Here is a 27,253-nt window from a genome sequence, read left to right as displayed (position 1 = left end):
AGAAAGATGGTGTCAACTTTACATCTATGCCTAGATTTTTATGGATGCATTTTCTTACCTAAATTAGCACATACAGCAGTCCTGCCTGGCACCCTGGTATTCAGTGGAAAAGGTCCTGGATTCTTGATCATCCCCAATTGTTCAATAGGCCAACACCACTGCTTAAGATATTTATTCAAATCCTCAATTCATTTTCTCCCACCCCTCTTTTCCTTCCACTAGGTTGTCTAAATGCTGCCTGCTTGCTGATAATACACACTCACAATTTACTTCCACACCATTCCACCAGCCAAGTTAGTGCTCATTAGGTTACATAGTAAGGGGAGATCTGGGAATTATCATGATTGGTTCAGAGATCAAAGAACAAATCACTATTATAATATGAAGACATGAAAAAAGAACTAGACAATTCTAAAGAATATTACTTATTCCTTAAAATAAATGTATGGCCTTACTGGTACTGGTAATGTCACTAATCTGTATGTATGACATGCCACTCTTTATAAAAAAAATCATTTACTTCTATGTAATTTTAAAGTAAAATTATAACTTTTTTCCAATTATTGATATAAATCCTTCTCAACAGTAAAATTTATAAAGTTATAGGAATATACATCTAATTCGCCTTAAATCAAAGAGTATTCAAGATCTCCCCCTAAATTAACTTGAACATACTTAGTATGCTCACTATTTGATGCCAGAAGAAATACATTTAAGAAACTTACAATCTAGTTAAGGAACAAATATATGCATAGAAGGATCACATAAAAAAAACCACACAAAACACTGAGTGCCAAGAAATGATGCTGGTGACCAAAGGTAATACAGAAATGTGATGATGACCGTAAGAAACACAGGATGAAATAGCTGAGAAGGTTTCATGAAAAGGAAGAACTACAAATGAGATGACAATTGGGGAATGAAAAGAATAAGGGTATCTGAAGTAAGAATAACAGCATAAACAACCTTAGACATAGACATGAGCATATGATCATGGACAATGATAAAACCAATGTGGTTGGAGCAGAAAGGTTTTTAAATAAAGCTAGGTATTACAAACCAGTTGGCAAAGGATGGATGACAAAGGTAACCTCACTTCACAGGGTTCATTTGTGACTAAACTAGTTTATATGATTAAGTTAATTATTTTAAAAGTATATGGGGAAAAAAGGGGAGGAAACATCAATAGAATAGTTTCTCACTGGCACATAAATTAACGAAGCAAGATAGGTATGGTTATCTAATAAAACAGTTGGCAGTAAAGTCTACCTTTGTAGACTCAGACTGTAGGTGTTTATAGTGGATTATTAGAAAGATCTGGAAAATCATAGGCTCCTGCCTATGATCACTTTGATGAAAACTGGAGGGAAACAGAATAGAAGAGTTCCAGAATACAGGAGTGAGAGCAATGAAACAAGCTTTATATTGCTGTTGTTGTTATTATATATGGTGCCTTACCAAAGTATTTCCATGACTGTTTTAAGGAAAGAGAGTATGTCCTTAATTCAGAAGATGCTTAGAGGGGGCTTCCCTGGTGGCGCAGTGGTTGAGAATCTGCCTGCCAATGCAGGGACACGGGTTCGGGCCCTGGTCTGGGAAGATCCCGCATGCCGTGGAGCAACTAAGCCCATGAGCCACAACAACTGAGCCTGCGCGTCTGGAGCTTGCGCTCTGCAACAAGGGAGGCCCACACACTGCAATGAAGAGTGGCCCCCGCTCGCCACAACTAGAGAAAGCCCTCGCACAGAAACAAAGACCCAACACAGCCAAAAATAAAAAAAAATAAAATAAATTAAAAAAAAGAAGATGCTTAGAGAACCATGCTCTGGTTAATGCAAGGAACGCCTAAATTTAACAATGGAAAAAACTGCAAACTGCTTGCTTTGTCTCAGGATTAAAAGTGTCACATCCCATGTATTCTTAAACAGGAACTATACCATAAAGAAGACTAAAAATCTGGGATTTCCCTGGTGGCACAGTGGTTAAGAATCTGCCTGCCAGTGCAGGGGACACGGGTTCCAGCCCTGTTTCGGGAAGATCCCACATGCCACGGAGCAACGAAGCCCGTGTGCCACAACTACTGAGCCTGCGCTCTAGAGCCTGCAAGCCACAACTACTGAGCCCGAGTGCCACAACTACTGAAGCCCGCGTGCCTAGAGCCCGTGCTCTGCAACAAGAGAAGCCACCCAATGAGCAGCCCGGGAACTGTAACGAAGAGTAGTCCCCGCTCGCCGCAACTAGAGAAAAGCCTGCAACAAAGACCCAAGGCAGCCAAAAATAAAAATAAAAAATAAATAATAAATTTTTAAAATTAAAAAAAAAAGACTAAATATCCCTTTATATGTCTGTCCAGCCAAGTGGAATAGAAGTTAAAGTATTTGGATTTATCAAAGAGCTACCACAATTATGACACATTACAAAAAAGGGAAAGGGAAATACCCCACAATGAAAGCGATCATTTACTAAGCATATATTCATGCCATGCGCTTTGTCTCTGATCTTCACAAACTCTGCAAACATAATTATTTCTGTCTTAAATAAATAAGGAAACAAAAGCCCAGAACGGTTAAACAGTCTGCCCAAGGCCTCATGGTTAAGTAGAAAGGCATGGATGCAACCTAGGCCTCAACTCTAAAATATGAGATTTTGTAAATTATATCCCAATAAAAAAAAAAATTAAATTAAAAAATTAAAAAAAAAACACCAAAAACATCAGCTTTTATCACTGCACCATGCTGCCATATGGATAGTGTATTCTGAGAAAATTTTCCATTTCTCATTTCTAAGGAAATTATAGCCAGTACAAGTAATTATGTGTTTCATTTTTTTTTTTTTTATGTCTGATCTTATTTATTTGTTACTCTTAGAACATCTCATTTTTGACTGGACTCAGACTCAGAAGTAGAAGCTCTCAGAGAGGACAGCCTCCGTCTCTTGGCAATCTGTTCATGGCGTTTTTCTTTGGCCTCCTTCATTCTCTTGGCCAAAAGTTTAGCATATTCTGCAGCCTCTTCCTTATTTTTCTTAGTACACTGTGTCTTCAGAGCAATTCGCCGACGTTTGTGTTGCAGAACACGTGGAGTAACAAGACGCTGAATCTTGGGTGCTTTGGTCCTAGGTTTCTTACCTTCTTTGTTTAGGGGCTTTCTCACAACATACTGACGGACATCATCTTCTTTAGAGAGACTGAAAAGTTTGTGGATTCTGCTAGCTCTTTTGGGCCCCAGGCGACGAGGCACAGTAGTATCAGTGAGTCCAGGAATATCCTTCTCCCTTTTACAATGACCAAATTGAGAACGCTCAGATTGGCATCCACAATGCAACCCCGTACAGATTTGTGCTTTCTTTCTCCAGTCCTCCTTGGTCTGTCACAGGAACGCCCCTTACTCAGTAGCAGGTGAACTCGGCCATGGGTCAAGACACCCTGCTTCATGGGGAAACCCTGTTTGTCGTTCCCACCACTGATTTGGACCACATAACCCTTCCATTCTTCACCCAGAGGGTCAGCAGCAACTTCTGTGGCCATATGCTTCTCATAAAAGGTACGAAGTTTTTGTTCATCGTCCACTTCAAAGAGTTTCTGGCAGCCAGTGGTTGGGAAAGAAATGTTCAGCTTTATTCTGAAGCGGCTGACCGCCTCCGGGGCGCCACAAAAAAGAGCTATGTGTTTCGTTTTTGCTAGGGTACTTTTAAGCAGCCATAAGGAGCTTTCACTAGAGATCTAAACCCCTGCCAGTGTAGTCCAAGGTGCCATATAAATGTTACCATCTCTCATCTTATGAACTATGGCATGTAAAGAGTTGGGAGGCATGTATGTACATGTGGCCTGTAAAGAACTGCTACATGAATCTGGAGAAGGGGGGAAATATTTCTGGCTGAAATGGTCAGAAAAGCTTTATAAATGAGGCAGAAACTAAACTGGGTCTTGAAGAGTGGGTAGAATTTTGAAAGACAAGATGCTGAAAAGAACACAGGACAGTGAGTGAATCAGTTTGGCCTGGGCAAAACATATATACTTTATGAACTCATTCTTTTTTTTTTTTTTTTGCGGTACGCGGGCCTCTCACTGTTGTGGCCTCTCTCGTTGTAGAGCATAGGCTCCGAATGCGCAGGCTCAGCGGCCATGGCTCACGGGCCCAGCTGCTCCGCGGCATGTGGGATCTTCCCAGACTGGGACACGAATCCGTGTCCCCTGCATCGGCAGGTGGACTCTCAACCACTGCGCCACCAGGGAAGCCCTGAACTCATTCTTAAACAGAAGCAAAGCTTTAAAAAGGTAGCTGGTGCCAGCCATATACTCACTGTCTTAAACATAATAGAGAGCACAATAAATATGATTATGGAGGGTCTTGAAGGCCAGGTTAAAGAATTTGAACTTAAGCTTAATAAGCAATTAAGAAAATACAGAAGGTTTTGAGCAAATAAATATTTGGTGCTTCAGCAAGATTATTCTAGGCACTGATATGTCATAAATAGTGAAAAGACAGACACCATGATTCAACAGTGTCTCCAATGTACCTTCCCCTTCTGGGGAAATGGGATAGGGAACAGTTTCTGTTCTCAGTGAACTTCCACTTGAATGTGCATGGTGGTGGTGGTAAAGGGTATGTGTGGAAGGCTCTGAGACCTGGGATAGGTGCATTAAAAAAAATATTACCAGGGCTTCCCTGGTGGCGCAGTGGTTGAGAGTCTACCTGCCGATGCAGGGGACACGGGTTCGTGCCCCGGTCCAGGAAGATCCCACATGCCGTGGAGCGGCTGGGTCCATGAGCCATGGCCGCTGGGTCTGCGCGTCCGAAGCCTGTGCTCCACAACAGGAGAGGCCAAAACGGTGAGACGCCCACGAACCGCAAAAAAAAAAAAAAAAAAAAAAATTACCATACTGTGTGATATACTAAAATGAATGCATAAAGGTTCTATGGAAAAACAGGAAGAAGTAACTCACTCTGCCTGAAGGAGCTGTGTAATGCTTCAAGGTGATACTTGAGCTGAATTCTAAGATGGGTCAGAATTAGCCAGGTGTCAAAAGGGAGGAAGTCATCTAAAGCAAAAATAAGAAGATGTACAGCAGGATATATCCAGAGGACAATGAAGTGCAGTGCAGAAGAGTATGGTTAAGGAAGGTTGGGGCTGGACTGGATAATTAATAGAGCTAAACCTCTTTACCAGGGCCTTGAAAGTTTAGAATTTATCCTATAGGTGATGTAGAGACTGACAGGTTTTAAAGTATGGAAACGCCATGATAATTGTGCCTTGGCCAATTCTGGTACCACTCTATTAAGTCAAACTGGGAAATTCTGGTACCACTCTGCAAGTCAAACTGGTAGAGAAAAACTGGAGTCAGAGAAAGAAGAATCTATAGTATCTGATAAGCAAGTGGATTTGGAGGAAAAAAGCAAAAAAGAAAAAAAAGATGTAGGTCTTATGCTGGTAGACTAGAAGAATGGTCCTATCAAAGGCCAAAATTGGGAAGTCAAGATAAGTAAACACCAGGGAAATAGCAGTAGTTTAGTTTTAGATACGTTAAGGCGCTAGTAATACTCTGTATACACAAATGGAAATGTCTACTGGGCAGCTAGAATGCAGACACTAAAATGTGGGAAAGAGGTCAGGAATAAAGACATAAATCTGGGAGTCACTCAAATAAAGGTGATAGTGAGATAGTAAGCAGGTATACTTTTAAGAGAAGAATGATAAGTGCTGAGGATTGAACCATACTTAATTGACTGAAGAGAGTAAGGGTAAGGTGATATATAAGAGGCGAAAAAAGTAAAAGACAAATAGTGTGGTAGACTAGAACACAGTTTCAAGAAGTTAGGGGGTGGTGGTCACCAGTTTCATCTCCACTACATATATGTCAAGGACATGAGGACCAAGAAAAGAAGTCATTAGGTTTACCGATTAAGAAATTATTTGTATAGGGAGAGTGGGAGGGAGGGAGACGCAAGAGGGAAGACATATGGGAACATATGTATATGTATAGCTGATTCACTTTGTTATAAAGCAGAAACTAACACACCATTGTAAAGCAATTGTACCCCAATAAAGATGTTAAAAAAAAAAAAGAAATTATTGGTAATCTTTAGTATACTTTTAGTAGAGCTACGGACAAGAAAGGTGGATGAAAATCAAATTACAACAAGAGATAATAAGGAGAAAATAAGAATATAAATGTCACAAACAGGGAAACGGATTTAGAAAGAAAAAGAGTGATAAGTAAATACAATGGATTATATATATATATTCTCTTTAATTGCTGTATATCACAGAACTCAGTATTTTAAAAAGTCAATTGTAGATTGATATATTTAAATTTTAGAAACAAGAATAAAACTATGAATTACATATGGTATATATAAAAGCATTAAACAAAGACTGGAAGAACATAAACCCATTTATGATAGTGGAGTGGGGATGGGGAGAAGATATGGGACTGGGGATAGTGGCCAAAGGGGACTTTATCTGTAATGTTTCCACTTTTTACATAGAGATGGAAGCAAATACAACTAATTGCTAATGTTTTTAAATTCTAGGTATTGCTCTGTAAATGTCAAAATGGGATAGTGATACGATTGGAGTAAATATGCTTCAGAGAATGAGAAGTCGCTTTAATGGAAACTAGAGGTGGTTATATAAATAAGAATATAGTACGTTCCTATCAGAACACTCTACAGCCTCTAAAAGGATGTACATGTGTGGCTGACAACATCCTGAGAGTGGGGATTCTAATTCACTTTGCCACTGCAGGAGGCTCGTGGGGAGCAGATGATTCTCCCTGCTTTTCTTCCCATTTGACTGTTCTGGGGACACTGGCTACATGCCTTACCTACTCACCAGGTGCAAGTAAGTGATGCAAACAACCTCAACAAATTCCTGAGTGTTAAATGTGAAAGGGGTACACAAAAGTCAAGTTTCCAGAAGCATCTCTCACCAGGCTTTAAACCTGAGGTTCATTCCTGCAGTTTGTTACAGTATTCTTTGTATTCTCTATACATTTAATCCTAATTTTGAGAAATAAAAGAGAAAACGAGAAAGTTTAATGGTGATAGAATAATATATAACAGACCTCTCCTTAAAAAAGTATGGCAATGAAGGGAAGGAAGAGAAACTGACCGAGATTCAGAGAGCCTGACGTAAAAGGTTTGAGTTTATGAATGGTTATAATTTCAGGGCAATGATTTGTGATCCCAAATCATTCATGACACTAGAAAACCACCCACTTTCCCACCCCCCTTCTCAAACAATTTAAAAGGTTCAAATGATAAATTTATTTAAAACAGTTGCTTACTGTTTATAAAAATGAAAGGCAATCAAAATATATATCTATATATACTCTTTCTACCTACAAATACTGCAATAATAAAATTTATCAAGATAAACAATTGCTAAACTAAATTTAGTTATTCACAAAGGACCAGGCAATTGAACTTCAGTTATTAATAAGTTGCTATTAATTAAAAAACCTTGAAAGACTAAGTGTATAAACTGAACATACCATCCATGTTATGTAAATATAATCTTCATTTTATTTGACAGTTTATGGAACACAAACCTCACTAGAATTAAAGCTCCATATGAGCATTTTTGCTTATGTTCACTACCACCATATATCGAGGACCTAGAATGGTAACAGGCAAATGCATCGATATTTATTAAGTCAATTCATTAAATACAAATGTTTAATAAGCCCTAAAATATACCTAATTTTAACCTAGAAGCAGAAGAACAATATATGTTATACACATTTCCTAATCTTCTCAAGGACAGAACTTGCACTGAAGAAATAAAAATAAGGGCAAGTTTCTGAGCTAAATTCTATCCCTCAAAAATTGCCACCCAAAGACCAATCTGGGGGGAAGCCAAATTCAAAGCAAGAATTCTAGGTCCTAACAGGTTGACATATTTTAGTCTGTTGGGCCTGTCAGTATTCCTCAAATGAACCCATCAAGTATCTTTGTGTTCAATTTGCATGTAGGGCCAGCCCAGATTAAGATGATACTGTAAATATGGAGATGGGTGTGTGTGTGGTGGGGAGAGAATTGCTACATTAGTTGGTTACACTAGAATCTTAAATACCTTCTGCGTGCCTAACATATGAATAGCATTTTATTGTTTTATAAAGTGCTTACACGTGTTCTCATTTATACAATCCTGTGAGGTAGGATATTGCCATTTTATAAATGAGGATGTAGAACCTCAGAATATAAGTCCAAAGTCACATAGCTAGTAAGTGGCAAAATGAGAATTTTAAGATTTCTGGCCAAGCTTACATCACTAAAATGTACTCTTATCATGAAATAATCCCTTGGGATTTAGGGTAGTGGGAATTCCCTGGTGGTCCAGTGGTTAGGACTCCACACTTCCACTGCAGGGGGCCCGGATTCAATCCCTGGTCCTGGTTGGGGAACTAAGATCCCCCAGCAAGCTCTGCCGCGTGACCAAAAAAAAAAGTGATTTTCAACTACAATAAACACTGGAAAACTTTTGAAAATATACATGCTCAGGCCCCATTCTCCAGAAATCTGTGAATTAATTGGTTGTGGGCAGAGCCAGGCATCCATCCATATTTTAAAATGTTCCCCCGGTTGATTCCAACGTGGGGCCACGTTGCAAAACACTGACTTAGATAATAAAGATCTTTGAACGTCATCTTAAGAATCTACCTTGAGGTATGTCAAAAAGGTGCCGAAGATGAGGGAAGCCAGTATTATAGTCACCTGTTTCAGTACATGCAGCCAGAATTTCCATGTTTCTATTAGATGTTTTAAATGCCTGGCTAGCACTCCTTGGCTTTTTTACTTTTATGGAAATCTCCAAAGAGTGTATGAAAGCCAGATCAGCTTTTGGACACAAAAACTTTTCTAAAAGTCACCTACATAAAAGTGAAAGCAGCAGGCCCTCAGAGGGGAAAAAAAAATTAATTGCAAAATACCCAGCACCAGAATAGGGTCTCATTTGATTGGAATTGGCAGTGGCAGAAAGTGGTCTCCTGTGGGCATATTTCAGTAGTCCTATATAATTTGTCAGTATGGTAAATTATAATTTACCTCGTAAAACCTGGTAAATTATCAAACCCCTAGACCACTGGGGAAAATGACAAAAAAGTTCATGCATTTATTCATTAAAGAAATATTTACTGATGACCTGCTTAGTGCCAGGCTCTGCTGTAGGTTTCAAAATAAATAATGATGTGTAAGTTTCTGCCTTCCAGGAGCTTGTAAACTACTTACATAAAAAGGGGTTAGTCAATACAACTTGACCTGAATGCTCCCCTCAAACAAGGGCTGGATTAATCACTGGGTCACCCCAACTGGAAAAAGTCAGTACATGATTTCTATCAACTTAGATGTCTCAAAATTCTAAGCTCCAAAGGAAATGTCTGCCACTGTGGAAGAAGATGTACTCTTGAGTGACTTGTGTTCTGGGTGTGATCCAAACAGCATTTAACTGGGTATAATCTCATTTAAGGTTGGCCTTTCATTGCCAACCTTGAAGTTGGACTTTTCCTCAGTAGGAAGACCTGTATCACACGCTGAACTGGGTGGCAAATGGTCTACTGAGAGTTGTAGGCAACCAAACATGCATTAACTGGCTAGGCCAGGAAGTTATGTCGTGGCTTAGGGGAAAATGTGGAGTAAGGGTCTCCAAAAACTCATGGTAGAACCCATGGCCTAGAATTTCAACAGCAGAGGGCGGTGCAGCCGATTTCACAGAAAGAGTTTTACTGACAAGCCCCCCCCAGGAACTTGCCCCATGATAAGATGAAACTTTATCAGTGAACTCAACGAATAGTAAAATACGCTAAGTGTTCAGGGTTGGACTTACTGCTGTTTTCCATAACCTCTACTCTGGTCTGATCGTTAAAGTCCCTTGCGGGTACTCGTGACCTTATAGTTTGGGGTGGGGTGGGATGGGGGAGGAAGGAGGAATGAAGTCAGTCTATCAGGCTTTCCAAAAGAATGCTTATCCTTGGTTTTTGGAAAGAGTGTACAAATTGGAGGGGGATCACTCCCCAGAGAATTAGTTTGGTCCTTCTTGCCAGTGACAGCGCTGACAAACACGTTACAACACAGTTTGGGGGGAGGGGAAGAGGACAGTAAGAAAAACTAATTCTCTGGGTTCACAAGTACCCCTCTCACTTCGCAACGGCGTTCGGACAAAACCAGACGCCAATCCGTAACTAAGTTTCGCTTTAAGTCTACGCACCCAGGCCGCCCGCTCCGTCCTCCCCCAAGTACAGACTCCAAACTTTCTGCCCCTCACTCGGCCCCCAGGCCGTGGAACTCCTCCCGGCAGGCTAGGCTCCGCTCCGAAGAGCCCCGAGGCCCGGCCCGCGTCCTCCCCCAAGGCTGCCCGTACCTGTCCAGCATCTGCTGTAGGGCTTGGTCCGGCATCTTCGTCGGAGGCGGCGCACTCGCCTCCCCAGTGGGCCCGGTCAGGGCCGGGCCCAGGGACAATAGCACTGAGAGGCGGCGGAGTAGGCCTCAGTCCGGCGGCAGCCGCGAACCCCCCACCCAGCCTCCCGGGGCGGCTCCGCGAGCCCTGCGGTGGCGGTGCGCGGCCCGCGGGCTTCGGGAGGAGGCGGTGGGGAGCGAGGAGGAGGAGCCTGGGGCGGGGAGGCGGCGATCGCGGCCCGGGTTCCTGCCCGTCGGCCCAGGGTTCCGGTCCATGGACCGCGGGCGCCGAGTTGCTGCCGGCGGAGGAGCTACCTCTGTGAGGTAAGAGTCACCACTTCAGTGCGCGCCGGGGTCACGACGCAAGGCGGCCCAGAGCAGCCTGGGAGATGTAGTCCTCGGACCGTCCCCGCAAGAGGCTGCACAGCCCGCCCCGACCACCGCCGTCGCGCCCGCCGCCGCCCGGCCGGCGCCCTCCCGTTTCCTTCCTCCAGGGGGAAAAATGTCCTGCGGGCCGCTTTCCAGGAAGCAGCGGGATGTGCCACTCCACCGTCAGTAGCATCAAGGTCAGGCCTCCCTGTCTGTTTCTTTTCTCTCAGCTCTCGTGCTCAGGTGGGACCGAGCCAGGTGAGGGGGGGGGGCGGGCCAAAGGGCCATTTCTCGGCAGGGTCCCCAGTCGCGGCCGCGGCGTCGGGGCGGGCCGTGGCGGGGGTGGGGGTGGCAGAAGTGCCTTCTGAAGCCCTCAGCGCTGGGGCCAGCGTCTGCCGCGTCTGAACCCATTTTGGGGAGTTACGCAACCCCCGTGAGGGGTCGGATGCTCTAGTACGTGAGGTTATTCCTGAGGGGTCGGAAGGGCAGTGGCTGCCTAGACGAGGTGGTTCCCACCAGAACCTCTCGGTGTATGTTTGCCCGACAAGGGGTGGGGTGGGGGAGAGGGGCGGGGTAATGGGGGGAGTTTATTCCCTCCCTCTCTAGGAACCTTCTAAAATGTGCCTGGGCTTTCAAGGACTCGTCACTAGTCTCCAAACGGAACGTGTTCATGAATAAACAGCTCTTGCTTACTCAGCTGTGGGTCGTCAGGGGTGTTTGTTTCTCTCTCTGCTGCTGGTCGCTGTTAACCATTTCTAGTCGCCTTGACACGTCCAAGCAGGTGGATGTGTGTGTGGGGAGGGGAGGGGATCAAAAGGGAAAAATCATGAATCGCTCGTTGATTTATTCTCTGACGCTCTAGGGACAGCTTTGGCGGGAGGAAAAGAGCTGTTGGCTAACAGGAATGCGTCTTTTGGATGACCTGTGACGTTCTCTAGTGCAGCGATTGGTAGGATGTCTGGTAGTTTTCCCCTGATTATGCCTAATTTCTGCCGCAAGAGGTTTGATTTTTCTTTAAATTAAAATGTGTTGCTTAAGCTCTTTATTTTTTTTTTACGTAGAATTTTATAATCCGCTCTTAATTCTCTGCTCAAAGTCTGCTTCCTGAATATATTTGAACTAGAGTGTACATCACCAGGAAGAAAAACAAAAATAACATGTGACCAGAAGTTTATTTGGCCTCCGATTTCTGAAAGATGCTTTTATGAAAAGCTTTGGGAATTTACATGACTAATTATAATTAATGCTTCACCTTTTTCTCATGAAATGAGAAGCAGGCCCCTGACAGGGGAGGGAAATAAGTAATTTAATCAGGGTGTTTGATATTTTAAATTCCTATTTATCGCTACTCCTACTGGGTAAGTCTTCCCTTACTGCGTATTTATCTCTTAAGCAATTGTCAGCCACAAGGAGATTGATACATACATGCCGCTCAAAAAATAGAATTTGATCTTAGCATATTGAAAAAAAAGAATTTATAGTAGTATTTTCATGAAAATTGTTTCCTGGCTGTGTCAAAAATCCTTTGAAATAGGAAAAAAAATTTCTGTTATTCATCTTAAGAGTGATTAGCAAAAGAAAAAAAAAAAGCGATAAGCACCTGACCTAGTAATTCCACTCCTTGGTATCTGCCTAAGAGAAATAAAAACATGTCTACGCAAAGACTTGTATGCCGACATTCACAGCAGCATTATTCCTAATAGCCAAAAAGTGGAAACAACCCAAATACCCATCAACTGATGAATGGATAAGCCAAGTGTGGTATAGTCATACAACAGAATGTGATTAGGTTATAACAAGGAATGAAGTTCTGATACATGTGACAATATGGATGAACCTTGAAAACATTATGCTAAGTGAAAGGAGCCAGTTACAAAAACAACATATTGTATGATTCCATTTATATTAAATGTTAAGAATAAATTCATAGAGACAAAGTAGATTAGTGGTTGCCTAGAGCTGGAAGAGTTGGGGAGTAATGGGGAGAGATTGCTGATGGGTATGAGGTTTCTTTTGGGGTTGATGAAAATTTCCAGAATTAGACTGGTGATGGTTACACAACATTGTGAATTATATTGCAATTAAAAAAATAAGATAAAACAAAATTAGATTCTCGTGATGGTGGCACAGCTCTGTAAATATACTTAAAAAACTGAATTGTATGCTTAATATGAGTTAATTTTCTACTATGTAAATTACATCTCAGTAAAGCTGTTAAAAAATTAGCTCCATAGAAAATGTTCATAAGGACATCTAAAGAGAAACAGATCAACAGATAACTGATAATTCTTTAACTTTTTATATTTTTTAATTAGTATGGACAAAAATCATGATTGATAGAACTCATAAAATAAATTCCTTCAGATAAATTTGAAATGGGTGACACACATAGCTTGAATTTCAGTATTGTTTGTCAACTTTGTTTTCCTTGGCTCTTGTGTTTTCAGATAAGACTTGGAATAATTGGAATTATAATTTACTTTCTGATTTTGAAGGAAAAAACTTCTTACTTACTTAGATCTTAGTCTGACCCCCCTCAAAATAAAAAGTTGAAATGCACTTATGCATTAATAATTTTATAATGGATTTAGAAATACCTGAGTATGGAACTGTTCTAAATATGTTAGGAAATTTAAAGTAGTATATTACTTTTATGTTCTCCCATGACACTTGTTTTGAACTGTCTGCCAAAAGGGACCCTGGAGATATTCCAAAGAGATATATAAAGTATCCAGGTGCCTTCCAAGGAGAATTGTCAATTGCCAAATTTGGTGATAAACTGCAGGCTGAGTCCACATTGCAGGCCACAGAATATTCTTCATTAATTTATTCAGCAGACATTTCCAGAGGATTTATGATGTGCCTGGGTACTCTAGTCACAAATTAAACAATAACTACCCTTTAAGAACATACAAACTACCTACCAACACTTACATTAAAAAAAATTAAAACAAGGCATTTACATATGAAATACTACATAATGATACATGGAAGCATATGATGAAGTGCCAAATGAACTGGCCTAGAAATACAAAGTGAGGTAGAAGTTTAGAGACTGTTATGGGCTGGTGTGTTAGAGAACTTTGTGAAACAAGGGGAATTTAGGCTCTACCTTGTAGCATAAGAATTATGTAGGTAAAGAGGTGGAGAAGGATCTTGGGTCTGGATAAGGATGAAAAGATGTAGAGAGAGGAGTTAACCTCTGTAACTGGAACTGTGTCTCTGTTGAGTAAGAGTGAAAAATATGATTGGTTAGTTAAGTAGGGAATAGTTAAAAGGCCTTGAAGCTATTAATTCTTTTGTTAAGTATTTATTGAACAAGCAATATTTATGTGACAGGCACTAAGCTAGGTACTGGAGACACAATAATGAGAAAAACAAGCATGGTCCCTACTTTTGTGGAGTTTACCGTTTATAGTGGGAGAGAATCACATGAATACATTTTTTAGGTTGCAAATGTAGTACATGGTGTTATGAGAGATAATAACTAGGGTTTTTACCTAGACAGGGAGGTCAGAAGAGTTTCTCAGGAAGTGTCCATTATGCTGAGAACTGAGGAAGAGCAACAGTTAATTGGACAAAGGGAGGAGGGAAGAGCATCCCAGGCCAAAGGACAGCATGTGCAAATACCCTGAGAAGGAAAGCCCCTTGGTGAAGAGGAGAAATCAAAACAAAGAGAGGACTTGGGGTAAAATGGGACCACAAAGTCAGTCAATTGACAGACTCTGAAGAGCTTTGTAAGCCAATTTGAGGAATTTTGCCTTTATCCTAGAATCCTGCTGGGAGGAGGACATAAGAAATGGACTCCATTATGTAGGAAATGGAGTGTTAACTTGTAGTGGTTCCCAAACCTGCTGTGAGTCAGAGAATTACCCTGGAAATTCTGATCCATGTGCCTGTAGTTGTGCCCAATTAGCTGTTTTTTTAAAAAACAAATTTCCTAAGTGATTATTAGACCAATGGTATCTCTGCAGAAATACCGCAGTGGTTGAGAGCTTCAACTCAAACCTACATTTGAGTCTTAGCATTGCCACTCAGGGGCTCAGCAATTTGGGGTGGGTTATTGAATCTTTTTAAACCAAAGTTTCCTCATCTTCAGGAGGAGAATTACAGAACCTACCTCACTGGGTTACTGGGAGGATTAAATGAGAAAATTCATTTAAATTGTTCAGGACAATGCTGGGTACATGGTTAAGAGCTCCATTGGTGTTAGCTCTTAATTATTACTAAAAGTTCTTGAGTCAAGGTGAGAGTGATTTAGGGGAATTAATTTCGCGGTGGTATGCAGGGTGGGTTGGGCACAAAGACAAGTTAGGACTGGCCTAGGTCTCAGTAACTTAGCCATGGTCTGTAACTATTTCAGAAGTTTGCTTTAACACAGCTATAAGTCCTTGAAGAGCCTTAGATTGGCTAAGTAGTTTTCAAATAGATAATGTTCCTGGGTCTCTTAAAGGACTTTTATAGGGAGACCTTGGTCCCCAGAATACATTTTACTGGCTTAGCATCTATAATGTTACTTTTTTATATATATATGTTTATTTATTTTATTTATTTTTGGCTACATTGGTCTTCGTTCCTTTCTCTAGTTGCAGTGAGCGAGGGCTACTCTTCATTGCCGTGCGAGGGCTTCTCATTGTGGTGGCTTCTCTTGATGCAGAGCACGGGCTCTAGGCGCACGGGCTTCAGTAGTTGTGGCACGTGGGCTCAGTAGTTGTGGCTCGCAGGCTCTAGAGCGCAGGCTCAGTAGTTGTGGTGCACGGGCTTAGTTGCTTCTCGGCATGTGGGATCTTCCTGGACCAGGTCTTGAACCCCTGTCCCCTGCATTGGCAGGCGGATTCTTAACCACTGCACCACCAGGTAAGCCCTTTAAGATTACTTTGAGTTGACCTTTTCTTAATTCTGGACAGAGGCTTCACTGGCCACTTATAGAAGACAGTCTAAAACCTGTCTCTTTATCTTCATTTGCTATGCAGAGAATAGAATTTTAACAGCTTATGTCAACTCTAACGGAAAAGATATTTACAAAGGGTAAATAATTTTACAAAAAAAAACATCATCTACTAATTAGTCTTCTTTTCCTCATAAATATTGTGGAAGACTCATTACTTTTCATTGTCCTTGGTTAAATTCCTCTCTCCGGGTTAGGTGTCCCTGGGATAAGGCAGTGGTGTGTCAAGAGTAGGTAAAAATCACAGGATAAGATGCCACATCTTCCTTCTTGTATCTTGTTTCAGGAGTATCAATTTTATGCGAAAATGTATACATAAAGAATTATTTTCTTTTTTAAACAAGCGTGGATGTCAGAGCAGCAGTTCTCAAAAAGTCGTCTAACAGACTCCTAGGGCTACCTGAGAACCTTTCCAGGAGGTATGTGAGGTCAAAGCTATTTTTATAATAATACTAAAACATTATTTGCCTCTTTCACTGCATTGGCATTTACACTGATAGCACAAGCAATGGTGGATGTAACTGCTTGTATCTTAGCACCGTTAAAGGCACTGACACCAAACTGTACTAATGGTTATATAGTCTTCACTACCACACACATAGAATAAAAACAAAAGTTCACTTAAGAATGTCCTTGATTAAGCCGTAAAAAATATTCATTTATTAAATTTTGACCATTGGATATGCATATTTTAAATATTCTGTGTAATGAGATGGGAAATATGCACACTTCTGCTGCATCCAAAGTATGATAGTTGTCTCAGAGCAAAACACTTTACATGATTGAGCTACAAGCTGAACTATCTACTCATCTGACACTATCTTACCTGAAAGACTGACAAACATTTTAAACTTTTGTGCTGTTAAGAAAGTGAAAAGACTTTCACTCGTTTCAGAATGGGAGAAAATTTTTGGAAATAATATATCGGAAAAATGACCTGAGTCTAGAATATATAAAGATATGTTGCAACTCAATAATAGAAAGGCAAAGAACCCAATTAAAAAATGGACAAAGGATCTGAATAGACATTTCTCCAAAGATATACAAATGGCCAGTAAGCACCTGAAGAGATGCTCACCAACGTTAGCCATCAGGGAAATGCAAATCGAAACCAGGATGAAATACCACTTCGCTCTCCCTAGGGTGGCTATAATAAAAAAGATGAATAATAAGTGATAAGTGATAATAAGTGTTGGTGAGAATGTGAGGAAGTTAGAGCTCTAGTACACTGCTGATGGGAAGGTAAAATGGTGGGGCCATTTTGGAAAACAGTCTGGCACTTCCTCAAAATGTTAAACATAAAGTTTCCGTATGACCCAGCAGTTCTACCTCCAGATATATACCCAAGAGAAATGAAAACCTGTCTACACAAAAACTTGTACATGAATGTTCATAGCAGCATTATTCATAACAGCCACAAAGTGGAGCAACCCAAATGCTTATCAACTGATATATGGGTAGATAAAATGTGTCCATACAATGGAATATTATTCAACCATAAGGGATGAAGTACTGTTAAATGCTATAGCATGGCCGAACCTTGAAAACCTTGTGCTAAGTGAAGTAAGCCAGTACGAAAGAGAACATATTCTATGATTCCATTTATATGAAGTGTTCAGAATATGTAGGTCTACAGAGACAGAAAGTAGACTAGTGGTTGCCTAGGGTTGAGGGAGATCGAGTTTTGAGGAGAGACAACTAAGGTGTGCAGGGATGTGCACCTCTTTTTGAGGTAATGAAAACATTCTAAAATTGATTGTAGTGATGACTGCACAACTCTGTGAATATACTAAAAATCACTGAAGTGTACACTTTAAATAGGTGAATTATTTGGTGTTTGACTTGTATCTCCATAAAGCTGTTGCTTAAAATAACACCAGATAAAGCCTTAAAATCCATTGTTAATTGATGTATTAACTTATGACATATCAATATAACATAGTATTATATAGCTGAGCTATTGAAACAAATGAGATATTTCTATATAGGCCATAATGAAAAGTTGCTAAAGATGTAGTGGTCATCAGTTAGGTTTTTTTTTGTTCCACAGAAATCAACTCTAGCTAATTCAGTCCCACTAGGGGACATTTGTTAATGTCTGGAAACTTTTTTGATAGTTACACTAGCATCTGGTGGGTTGAGACCAGGGATGCTGCTAAACATACTATAATGCACAGAACAGCCCCTCACAACAAAGATGTTGTAGCTCAAGATGTCAATAGCGCTGAGGTTGAGAAACACTGAGCTAACTTAAACAAAAGGAAATTTATTGGAAGGAATTGGGTGAGCTCGCAGGATTGAAAGTAAGGCAGGAGAACCAGGCTGGAAGCAGCCAGATAGGCTACCACAGAGAATCATCTTGCAGCAACATTCCATGCTCTCATATGGGTTCAGCACTGGAATGGATAAACTCCCTCCAACTGTTTGTATTCTGCTCACTGTTCAAAATATAAGGAGAGAGCATCTAATCAATCTTCCTTGCCACTTGGCTAAAGGAAGGCAATGTACCTTGAATGAAGGCAGTTGCTCAAAAGGAAGTACATTCATTAGCAAGCACTTTTGACTATATAGTTATGATTCATTTACTATCTAGGTGCTGAGGATAGATGAGAGCAAAAGAGACAAAAATGCTCTTGTGGAGCTTATATTCTTTTTTTTTTTTGCGGTACGCGGGCCTCTCACTGCCGTGGCCTCTCCCGCTGCGGAGCACAGCCTTCGGACGCGCAGGCTCAGCGGCCATGGCGCACGGGCCTAGCCACTCCGCGGCATGTGAGATCTTCCCGGACTGGGGCACGAACCCGTGTCCCCTGCATCGGCAGGCGGACTTTCAACCACTGTGCCACCAGTGAAGCTCCCGGAGCTTATATTCTTATGCTGCTAAATCAGGGCAGATCTTTAATAACTTAAAGAAGGTTGAATAGTTGCCAAACTCCAAAACCAATAAATACTACCCATATGTTAAGTGAAAAAAGCAGGGAGTAGATAGTATCTATAGTGTTATCCAAATCATTATTTTTTTAACTTAGCATGTGTATGTAAGGAGATTTCTAGAAAGACACATAGGAAATGTTTTTTTTTTTTTTTTTTAATATTACGTGTGGATGGTGAAACTGAATATGGGGAGAGAAGCCTACTTTTCATTTTATTCCCTTATGATGTTTTCATTTTCACCATGAGCATGTATTTCACAGTTAAATTTTTTAAATTAAATTTAAAAAAATCATTGGTGCAAGTGAAGGTTGATTAAAGGCTTTTAAAAAGTCACAATATTGGGAGTTCCCTGGTGGTCTAGTGGTTAGGATTCCGGGCTTTCACTGCCGTGGCCTGGGTTCAATCCCTGGTCGGGAACTGAGATCCCACAAACCGTGTGGCCAAAAAAAAAAGTCACAACATTATGGTGGTTCTGCTTATTATGGAAAAATAGAAAGAAAGAAAGAAAGAAGAACACCTGACTGGAAAGTGTGGCCTGTAATCATTTAACATATTTGTTGAACACCTACCTGCCTTAGGTCCTTTTTGGACAAGGTGGAATATAAGTAAGTAAAATATAAAGCAGCAACCATGTGTGAGGCACTCTGTGAGGTGCTGTAGCTGGGAGGGGATTGACATTTGAAAAAGACCTGACAGCTGCCCTTAACGACTGCCTGTTGGCATCTAGTTATTGAACACCTAATATGTGGCATGGGCTGGGCCCTGTACACACATTATCTCAAACCCTAACAATGACCTTATCAGATGGATGGCTGTGTCTCTCATATCACAGATAAGAACTTGAACACTGGAGAGATGAAGTCATAGCAAATAAGTGGCATAGCTGACCTTTGAATCCAGGTGTATCTGACTTCACTGGAGAACAGTGTATGAATATGTGATAGTTAAATAACAAGTAAAGAAGAAAGTGATTTATTGCAAGAGCAATCACAGAACTACCCATGATTAATTTCTGAAGAATTTTACAGATAGGTACCCCAGGAGCTCAGAGAAGGGAAGAGAAGTTGCTGCATATTGGAGTGGTCTGGGCAGGCTTCCTAGTGGAGGAGTGGTTTGAATTGGGTCTCAAAGGAGGAGTATATGGATATGTAAAGAGAAAGGCAGTGTCAATCTTTACTAAATGCCTGCTTGAGTCTAAAAACACTTCACCTAATCCACGTAGCCTCATTTGGGAGGTGAGGAAACAGAGGCCTCCGCTTACACCCACCCCCTGCCAGGAATAGGCTCTTAATAGGCCTTAATTTTTGGCAATCTGATAGGCGTGAAGTGAAATTTCATTGTCATAGTCAAATGTTTACCTCTATTTTATAGCTTCTGGGTTTTACCTCTTGGGTAAGATGAATTAATGATAGAAGAGAAAGTGTATGTAATAAACTAAAAGACCAGGATATAGTCTTTTGGGAGAATAGATATTCAGTATAAGTCATTTTCCTCTACTAAAAGAGTTTTAGGCTTTTATGAAGGTATTATAACTAATATGATACCCTACAGCTGAAACCTCAACTCGGTAAGTCTGAGAAAGATCACCTATTTGTTTATTCAACACAAATTCTTAAGCTCCAACTATGTACCAGACACTGTGGGAATACTGGGGATACAAATATATGAATAATACATTGTTAGTCTGTTCTTGTCATCAGGTTGTTTACCATTTAATGGAAAAGACATATTGTCATATATTTACAATATATGGAAATCTGAGCCAATATATCTGCACACACTCCCTGAAACCTAGGAGTCCTCCTTGAGTCATCCTTCTCCCTCATCCCCCTACCCTTCAGTCAGTCACCAAGTGTGGTCCATTTATCTCCTAAATATCTCTCAAATCCATTTATTTTTTTTCCATTGCCCCCTCCCTTCACCCTAGTCCAGTTGCCTGTCATCTCTTACCTGGGACTACTTACTAGTCTCATAATTGGTCTCCCCACCTTTGCTTTCATCCCTTTTCAACTGGTTTGACAATTGGCCTCTCCAGTTTACTCTTTCTTCCTTCGATTCATGAGTAGAATGACTTGTTAAGAAATGTAGAACTGCTCGTGTTGCCTGCTTGAAGTCCTTCTGTGGCCTGTTTAAATCCTGGTGAGAAGGAGCCAGCAGAAAGCATAAATTTAGCAATTTGGGGAAAAGGGGAATAATCCATGAATTATGCCTTCTAAGCTTCATGAGGCCAGGCCAGGACCATACCTGTTTTGTTCACTATTGTATCCCCTGTGCCTTGCACAGAGCCTGGCCCTTGGCAGGTGTTCAGTAAATATTTAGCGAATTTTTAAAAGGGAGAGACACTTCTAAGGAGAGAATGAACCCTGAGATGTTTGGAATTGGAAGTATTGATACAAACTAATGATTTTATAGATATACATACATAGATAAACACACACAGATGTGTGCATACATATGCTTTTGGCTCTATCTGCTGAGAGGAGCTAGGGCAGTTATACCCCAGAACCAATGAGTATACCTAGTGCTATCTCCAATAGAGGGAACAAAGGCTCTTTGGAGAAACTGCTAATCCTAGACTAGTAGGAAAGGACAAGTACTTGAACCTGGAACATCTGCAGTGCCAGAAAGTAGGGATGTGATAAAAAACTGATGGGGCCATGTCAAAAGGGCCTAGGAGTCAACTTGAAGGGACCCCAATGGCCAAATCAGGGACATTTTGAGTAACATAATAAATAATTATAATGAATTGTAACCTGTAGAATAAAATATGAATCTGTGAGTCTATGCTATTAAAAATAAATGAATAAATCAGGGGATAAGGAAAAACTCTTCCTTATAGTGGCATTCCAATTAATTAGAAGCGTTGATGAAAATAGCAAATCACCACTTGCAAACACCACAGGAATAATTGATATAGGCAAGAATCATTGATGGATGCTAAAATTAGTGGGTGAAAGTATGTTGATAAACAGGATGTTCACATAGTCAGAAAGTATCTTCCCAAAGATATTTAAGTAGAAAGGGGAAAATAGTAGCTTTACAGTGGAGAAATCTGGCAGACACTACCTTAACCAAGTGATCAAAGTTATCATTACCACAATGGGGCATATCCACATCATGTTCCTTTTGGAATGATGCACTAAGAAGGACACAACATGACTTCTGTGGTATTATTGCCAAAAATGCATGACCTGAATTTGATCATGAGGAAACATCAGAGACACCAAAATTGAGGGACATTCTACCAGATAGCTGGCCTGTGTTCTTCAAAAGTTTCAAGGTCAGGGGACTTCCCTGCTGGTCCAGTGGTTAACACTCCACGCTTCCAATTCAGGGGGTGTGGGTTCGATCCCTGGTCGGGGAATTAAGATCCTGCATGCTATGCCGCGTGGCCAAAAAAAAAAAATAAAGTGTCAGGGTCATGAAAGACAAATACTGAGGAATTGTCCCATATTAAAGGAGACTAAGGAGACATGACAACTAAATGCAATGTGTGATTCTTGGTTGGATTCTTAGAAGGGGCATTAGTTGGCCAGTTGGTAAAATAAGGTCTGTAAATTAGATAATAGTACTGAATCAATGTTAATTTTCTGATTTTGATAATTGCACTGCGGTCATTTAAGATGTGAACATTTGGAGAATGTGGGTGAAATGTGGAGGGAAATTATTTTTTGTAACTTTTTTTTTTTTTGCGGTACGCGGGCCCCTCACTGTTGTGGACTCTCCCGTTGCGGAGCACAGGCTCCGGACGCGCAGGCTCAGCGGCCATGGCTCACGGGCCCAGCCGCTCCGCGGCATGTGAGATCTTCCTGGACCGGGGCACGAACCTGTGTGCCCTGCATCGGCAGGCGGACTCTCAACCACTGCGCCACCAGGGAAGCCCTTTGTAACATTTTTGTAATTCTGAAATGATTTCAAAGTGAAACATTAAAAGTAAAATAAAACCCCTTTTTTTTTGAATTTTATTTTATTTACTTTTTTATACAGCACGTTCTTTTTAGTTATCCATTTTATACATATTAGTGTATGTATGTCAATTCCACTCTCCCAATTCATCCCACCACCACCACCACCCTGCCTGCCGCTTTCCCCCCTTGGTGTGCAGACGTAAAACTCCATTTTTAATGGCTTTGTATTGCCCTCACTTACTTTATCTTGCTTTACTTTACTCCCCACCTCCTTCCAGCTTCCCAAATGAACCCTGAACTCTAGCATGCTAGCTAGTGGCTTTCTTCTTTAGTTCCTTGAATACACCATGCTTCCTCCTCTTCAGATCCTGACGGTAAGAAGCAGCATGGTATTCTCTTTGCATGGAGCATACTTCCTTTGAAATTTATCCTTTTGTTCTTTAAGGCTCATTTTACTTACTCTAGAAAACCCCTCCCTGACTCCCTAATGCAGGTCCCAACATTGTATGGTTTCATAACATCTGGTACTTTTTCATAGCATTTTTATCACAACTGCCATGAAATTATCATGGAGTTTACTGTTTAAAGTCCCTCTCATTCACTAGAAATGAATGTTCATAAAAGATGGAGGGATTGTCTTTTTTTGCTCAATATTATTTCCCTGGAACCTTGCACAGATTTTCAATGACTATTTGAGTAATTAATGCAAGTCATGCAATGGAACATCCCCCCTGCCAAAAAAAAACCCAACACAACTTGGATGAAACTGGACACAGGAGACGTTTTAAGTTTGAGGAGATGAAGGCGGGGACCAGAATTGGTGGCAGTGACAGAGAAGGATAGATGGAGGAGTCTTATCATGGAGCCATAGGACTTGATAAGGGAGGAGGAAGAGTCAAAAATGACTCAGGTTTAGTCATGAGCTGCAGAAAGGTACACAGCTGAAATGGCACTTGAGTCACTTTTCCAGCAGTATTTTTTGAGAGTATGTTCCTAAACATTTGAAAATGGTCTCTATTTATTTTTCATAAAAATGCTTTAAGTGGTAAAATACTGTATTATGTGGTAAATACCAATTGTCATGCCGATTGGTATGTTTGGCATACTAAAAAGTACTAGAGTATTTTAATAAAAATACTATAAACCCATGGTAAAATACTGCCTTGATTCATATTAAACAATAAAAATGACTATATGAGAACACCTGAGTATCCCTCTGTAGTGGGTACTGTGGTGCTCCAATCCACATCCTCTCATCATGGGTAATGTACTCCTCCCTCAGCTGCTGGGAATTTTAGTTCCTGATGGTGAAAAGCTTTGTTTTTGCTGGGTGTTGCCTTAGGTTGCAGGGAACTGCCTCACTTTAGGTTATCCTCCCAGGTTATGCCTCACTGGCCCACAGCCAGTGACTGGCTGATTTAAGATGCAAAGACCCAGCTTCCTTGCCTTATTTGAAGGCAAGTCTGAGGGACCTGTCTCAGCTACCACAGGTGTTGGCCAAGTTGCAACCACTCTGGGGTCAGTGGCTCCCTCTGACTCTCCTGGTCTTCCTCATTGCCTTGCAGATGTATTTACCAGTTGCGTCCTGCCTCAGTACATCTCTTGCTTGAAATTGGTCTCAGAATCTGTCTCCAAGGAACCTAACCTATGACACTATCTAATCTGCCTACTCTCTAAAGGTTGCCATCATTGGAACCTCTGTGTTTGTGTGTGTCTGGGTTTTGTTTTTGTTTTCTCCCCCAAATATACCCCAAAAGTGCCCAAATTAAATGTACACCTTGATGAATTTTCAAAAACTCAGCTTCATTTTTATCAAAGAAAGAATAAGAACATGAGTTTGGGTAGAGTGAGAACCACCTACATTTACAACTTCCTCATGGTGAAAACTTTGAGGGAAGGGCGGGTTGCCAAGGGAAGTTGGAAGTTTCTCTGATTTTAAAAGAGCAAACAGTTTTGCTCTTTTGGTTGACTGCAGTGAGCTCTGAAATGAGAGGAACAATCTCAGTATACTTCATAATACATGTAAATGAAATGGGGAAAACAATGAATGTCAGGGACTAGAGGAGAAACTGAACCATTTCACTAGAGGAAATGATTCAGAGAGAGGAAAAGATGATCTTCCTGAAGGTCAAATATCTATAAATCAAACATGTCAAAATATTGCTAAAATTTTGAGTAACGAAGATTTTTCTGTTAGTCAAGCTCTTTATAGTACTCTTTTGATTTTAAAGTAAAATTTCAAGAATTCTTCTGTGTTTTTGTTTCTCAGTGATAGAGCTTTCATCGAGAGTGTTTAGTTCCCCTCTGTTCAATTCTTTCTGTCTCTAACATCACCCTCCTCGTTCACTCCTGCCTGGATGATACAATAGCTGGCCTCCTAATCAACTATCTCTCTCTTTCCACTTTTATCCCCACCACAGTCTGTTCTTCACACAGAACCACGATGGCCTTTTTAAAGCATAAATCAGATCATGTCACTGCCCTGCTTAAAACTCTCCAGGGGATTCCCATCACACTTAGAAAAAAACCCCAAAATCTTAATTTAACCTAAAAGGCACTATACCATATGGCTCCTGACTGCCTCTCAGACCTCATCTTGTACCACTTTCTCCTTGTTTACTCTAGCTACAATAGATTAGATGTTCCTCTAAAGCAGGGGTCAGAAAACTAAGAGGGGCCAAATTGTGCTAGAGGCCTATTTTTATACTGCCATTTTTAAAGGATTGTGAAACAACTACAACAACAGGAACAAAAAGAAGAATATGGAACAAGAGACCTTGTGTGACTTGCAAAGCCTGAAACATTTACTATGTGGCTCTTTTACAGAAAAAGTTTGCCAACTTCTGCTTCAGAGGCTTATCCCTCCTGCATTAGGATCTTCACATTAGCTGTTCCCTTTGCGTCCTCCACTACCAGTCTTCACATGGATGGGTCCTTTTAATTCAGGTGTGAACTTGATTCAGGTGTCACTTCATCATTGAGGCCTTCAATGACTACCTAATGTAAATATCTTACCAGATTCTCTCAATCACATCAACTTTTTTGTTCTTTACAGCACTTATCTGATATTTACTTATTTTAATTTTTCAATAACCATTCCCCCTCTCCCCCACGTAGAAAGATCTTTTCTTTCTTGTATACTACTTTTGAGTATTCTTGATCTTGCATTTAGATGGAAGAGAGCAATAGTAAATGTTTGGAGCCTACTGCATAGTTGGTGCTCAATAAATGTGCTGAATGAGTGAATTTCCAGATTATTTCTGCATATGAAGTTTAGGTCTTCTGCTTTCTTTTTGTCCTCTCTGAGAGGACCTACAGTGCAAACTGCAATAAAGAGCTACTTGAGAATGGAGACACCAAACAATGCCTCTCCCTTAAGAGAACAGATAAACTTCTCTTTTCCTTTTCCTTGCTTTCTCTGGGAGAGCCCATTGATAGAAGAGTGGGATGTTTCAAAGGGATGTCTCAAGGACAACTTATATAAAAAAAAAAAAAGAAAAGAGGAAAAAAACCGTTTCTTTTCATCTTTTTCTTTCGTGAGAGGAATTTTTTAGGGTGGTAAGATTGGTCGAGGTCACATTTTCTACGAGGCTCTGAGGCTTTTGGGTGAAGAGTTTAGGTGGAGGCCTCTGCTTGGGAGATGGATTTAACACTAAGAGGAACCAGGCCTGAGCTCAAAAGAGAAGCCAAGAACGATGTGAATAGGGCTTGTTCTAGGTGGTCAGGTATGAGGGAGGAAGGTAAAAGCCCAATAAGCACAGGTCCTGGATTTTTCTAGAGTTTAATTATTTCACATGGTCAGGCCACATGTTTTGACTTTTGGTAGGAAAAATATGGTTACTAAAGCAATGGGAGGCATTGCCTGCTGCAGCTAAGACCGGTGCAACCAAATAAATTAATTAATTAAAAAAATAAAAATAAAGCAATGGGAGGCAGTGATTGTAAAAAAATGTGGGCACTGTCCTCTGGGTGTGGCAAGATGTGAGGGATAAGAGTTAAGCTATAGAGCTTGAGTTTTGGAGTCAAAATAGACCTGAGCTTATTCATCCACTGGTTATGTCACCTTGGGCAAATTATTTAGCCTTTCTAAACCTTGGTTTCCTTATCTGAAAAATGAGAAGAATGATAGCTTCTATATTTTAGGATTATTTTGAGGATTAACTGATAAGGCATGTAAAATACTTATTTAGATGCCTACATAAATAAGTGATCAGTTAGTATAAATATCATTATCATCATTGCCAGGTGGTGAAGAAATTTTCTAAAGCTACAGATGTTGAAACTAATGAACAATAAAATCTGTACCCTCTAGCAGTTTAAGGATATGTCCCACTGTATTTTGCTTCCATGAGTAGGAACACAGGATATGGAAAGAGGTGAGGTAAGAAATGTGTGGGAGCAAGATAATTGTTGTTCGAAGAAGCATGGTCTTAACACAACTCATTTGACTCCTAATGTTAAGTGGAAAGGAGACAAGGAAATCTGTACTTGTGTAGACCTTCCAGATAAACCCATCTGCATGTCAGTGTTAGCTTTGGATTTCATACCTCTACTGCTTTACAGTTTATTGAAAATGCCCTTGTACATGCTAATATAATTCTGATTATTTGGGTAGGGTAGCTGTTATTATTATCTCTGTTTTATTCTAGAGGAAACAAAGACTAAGAAATTGAGAACATGGGTTTTAGAGTCATATTGCTAGG

The 27,253-nt window shown here is 40.6% G+C and overlaps 2 protein-coding genes and 1 pseudogene across 3 annotated transcripts in view; 1 reads left to right on the top strand and 2 right to left on the bottom strand.

The window, feature by feature from the left end:
- MARCH5 (membrane associated ring-CH-type finger 5) overlaps positions 1-10,724 on the bottom strand; it is a 54,826-nt gene extending 44,102 nt beyond the window's left edge. The window contains exon 1 of the mRNA XM_029245623.1: positions 10,360-10,724. Coding sequence (XP_029101456.1) covers positions 10,360-10,394 — 35 coding nt within the window. The 5' untranslated portion in view covers positions 10,395-10,724. The remainder of the gene's footprint in view (positions 1-10,359) is intronic.
- Positions 2,799-6,954, bottom strand: LOC114909026 (annotated as a pseudogene).
- A 57-nt stretch (positions 10,725-10,781) lies between the features above and the next one.
- The window catches only part of CPEB3 (cytoplasmic polyadenylation element binding protein 3), a 175,962-nt gene continuing 159,490 nt past the window's right edge, over positions 10,782-27,253 (top strand). The window contains exon 1 of one of the 2 annotated variants that reach the window (XM_029245196.1): positions 10,782-10,960. The gene's annotated coding sequence lies outside the window, so the exon portion shown is untranslated. The remainder of the gene's footprint in view (positions 10,961-27,253) is intronic. The other variant, XM_029245192.1, reaches the window with a different exon arrangement.

This window comes from Monodon monoceros, unplaced genomic scaffold (assembly GCF_005190385.1).
Source record: "Monodon monoceros isolate NGI ecotype Baffin Bay Population unplaced genomic scaffold, NGI_Narwhal_1 Super_Scaffold_4, whole genome shotgun sequence".
NCBI lineage: Eukaryota > Metazoa > Chordata > Mammalia > Artiodactyla > Monodontidae > Monodon > Monodon monoceros.
The sequence above is the reverse complement of the archived record's forward strand: the minus strand, read 5'-3'. Positions and strand labels throughout refer to the sequence as shown.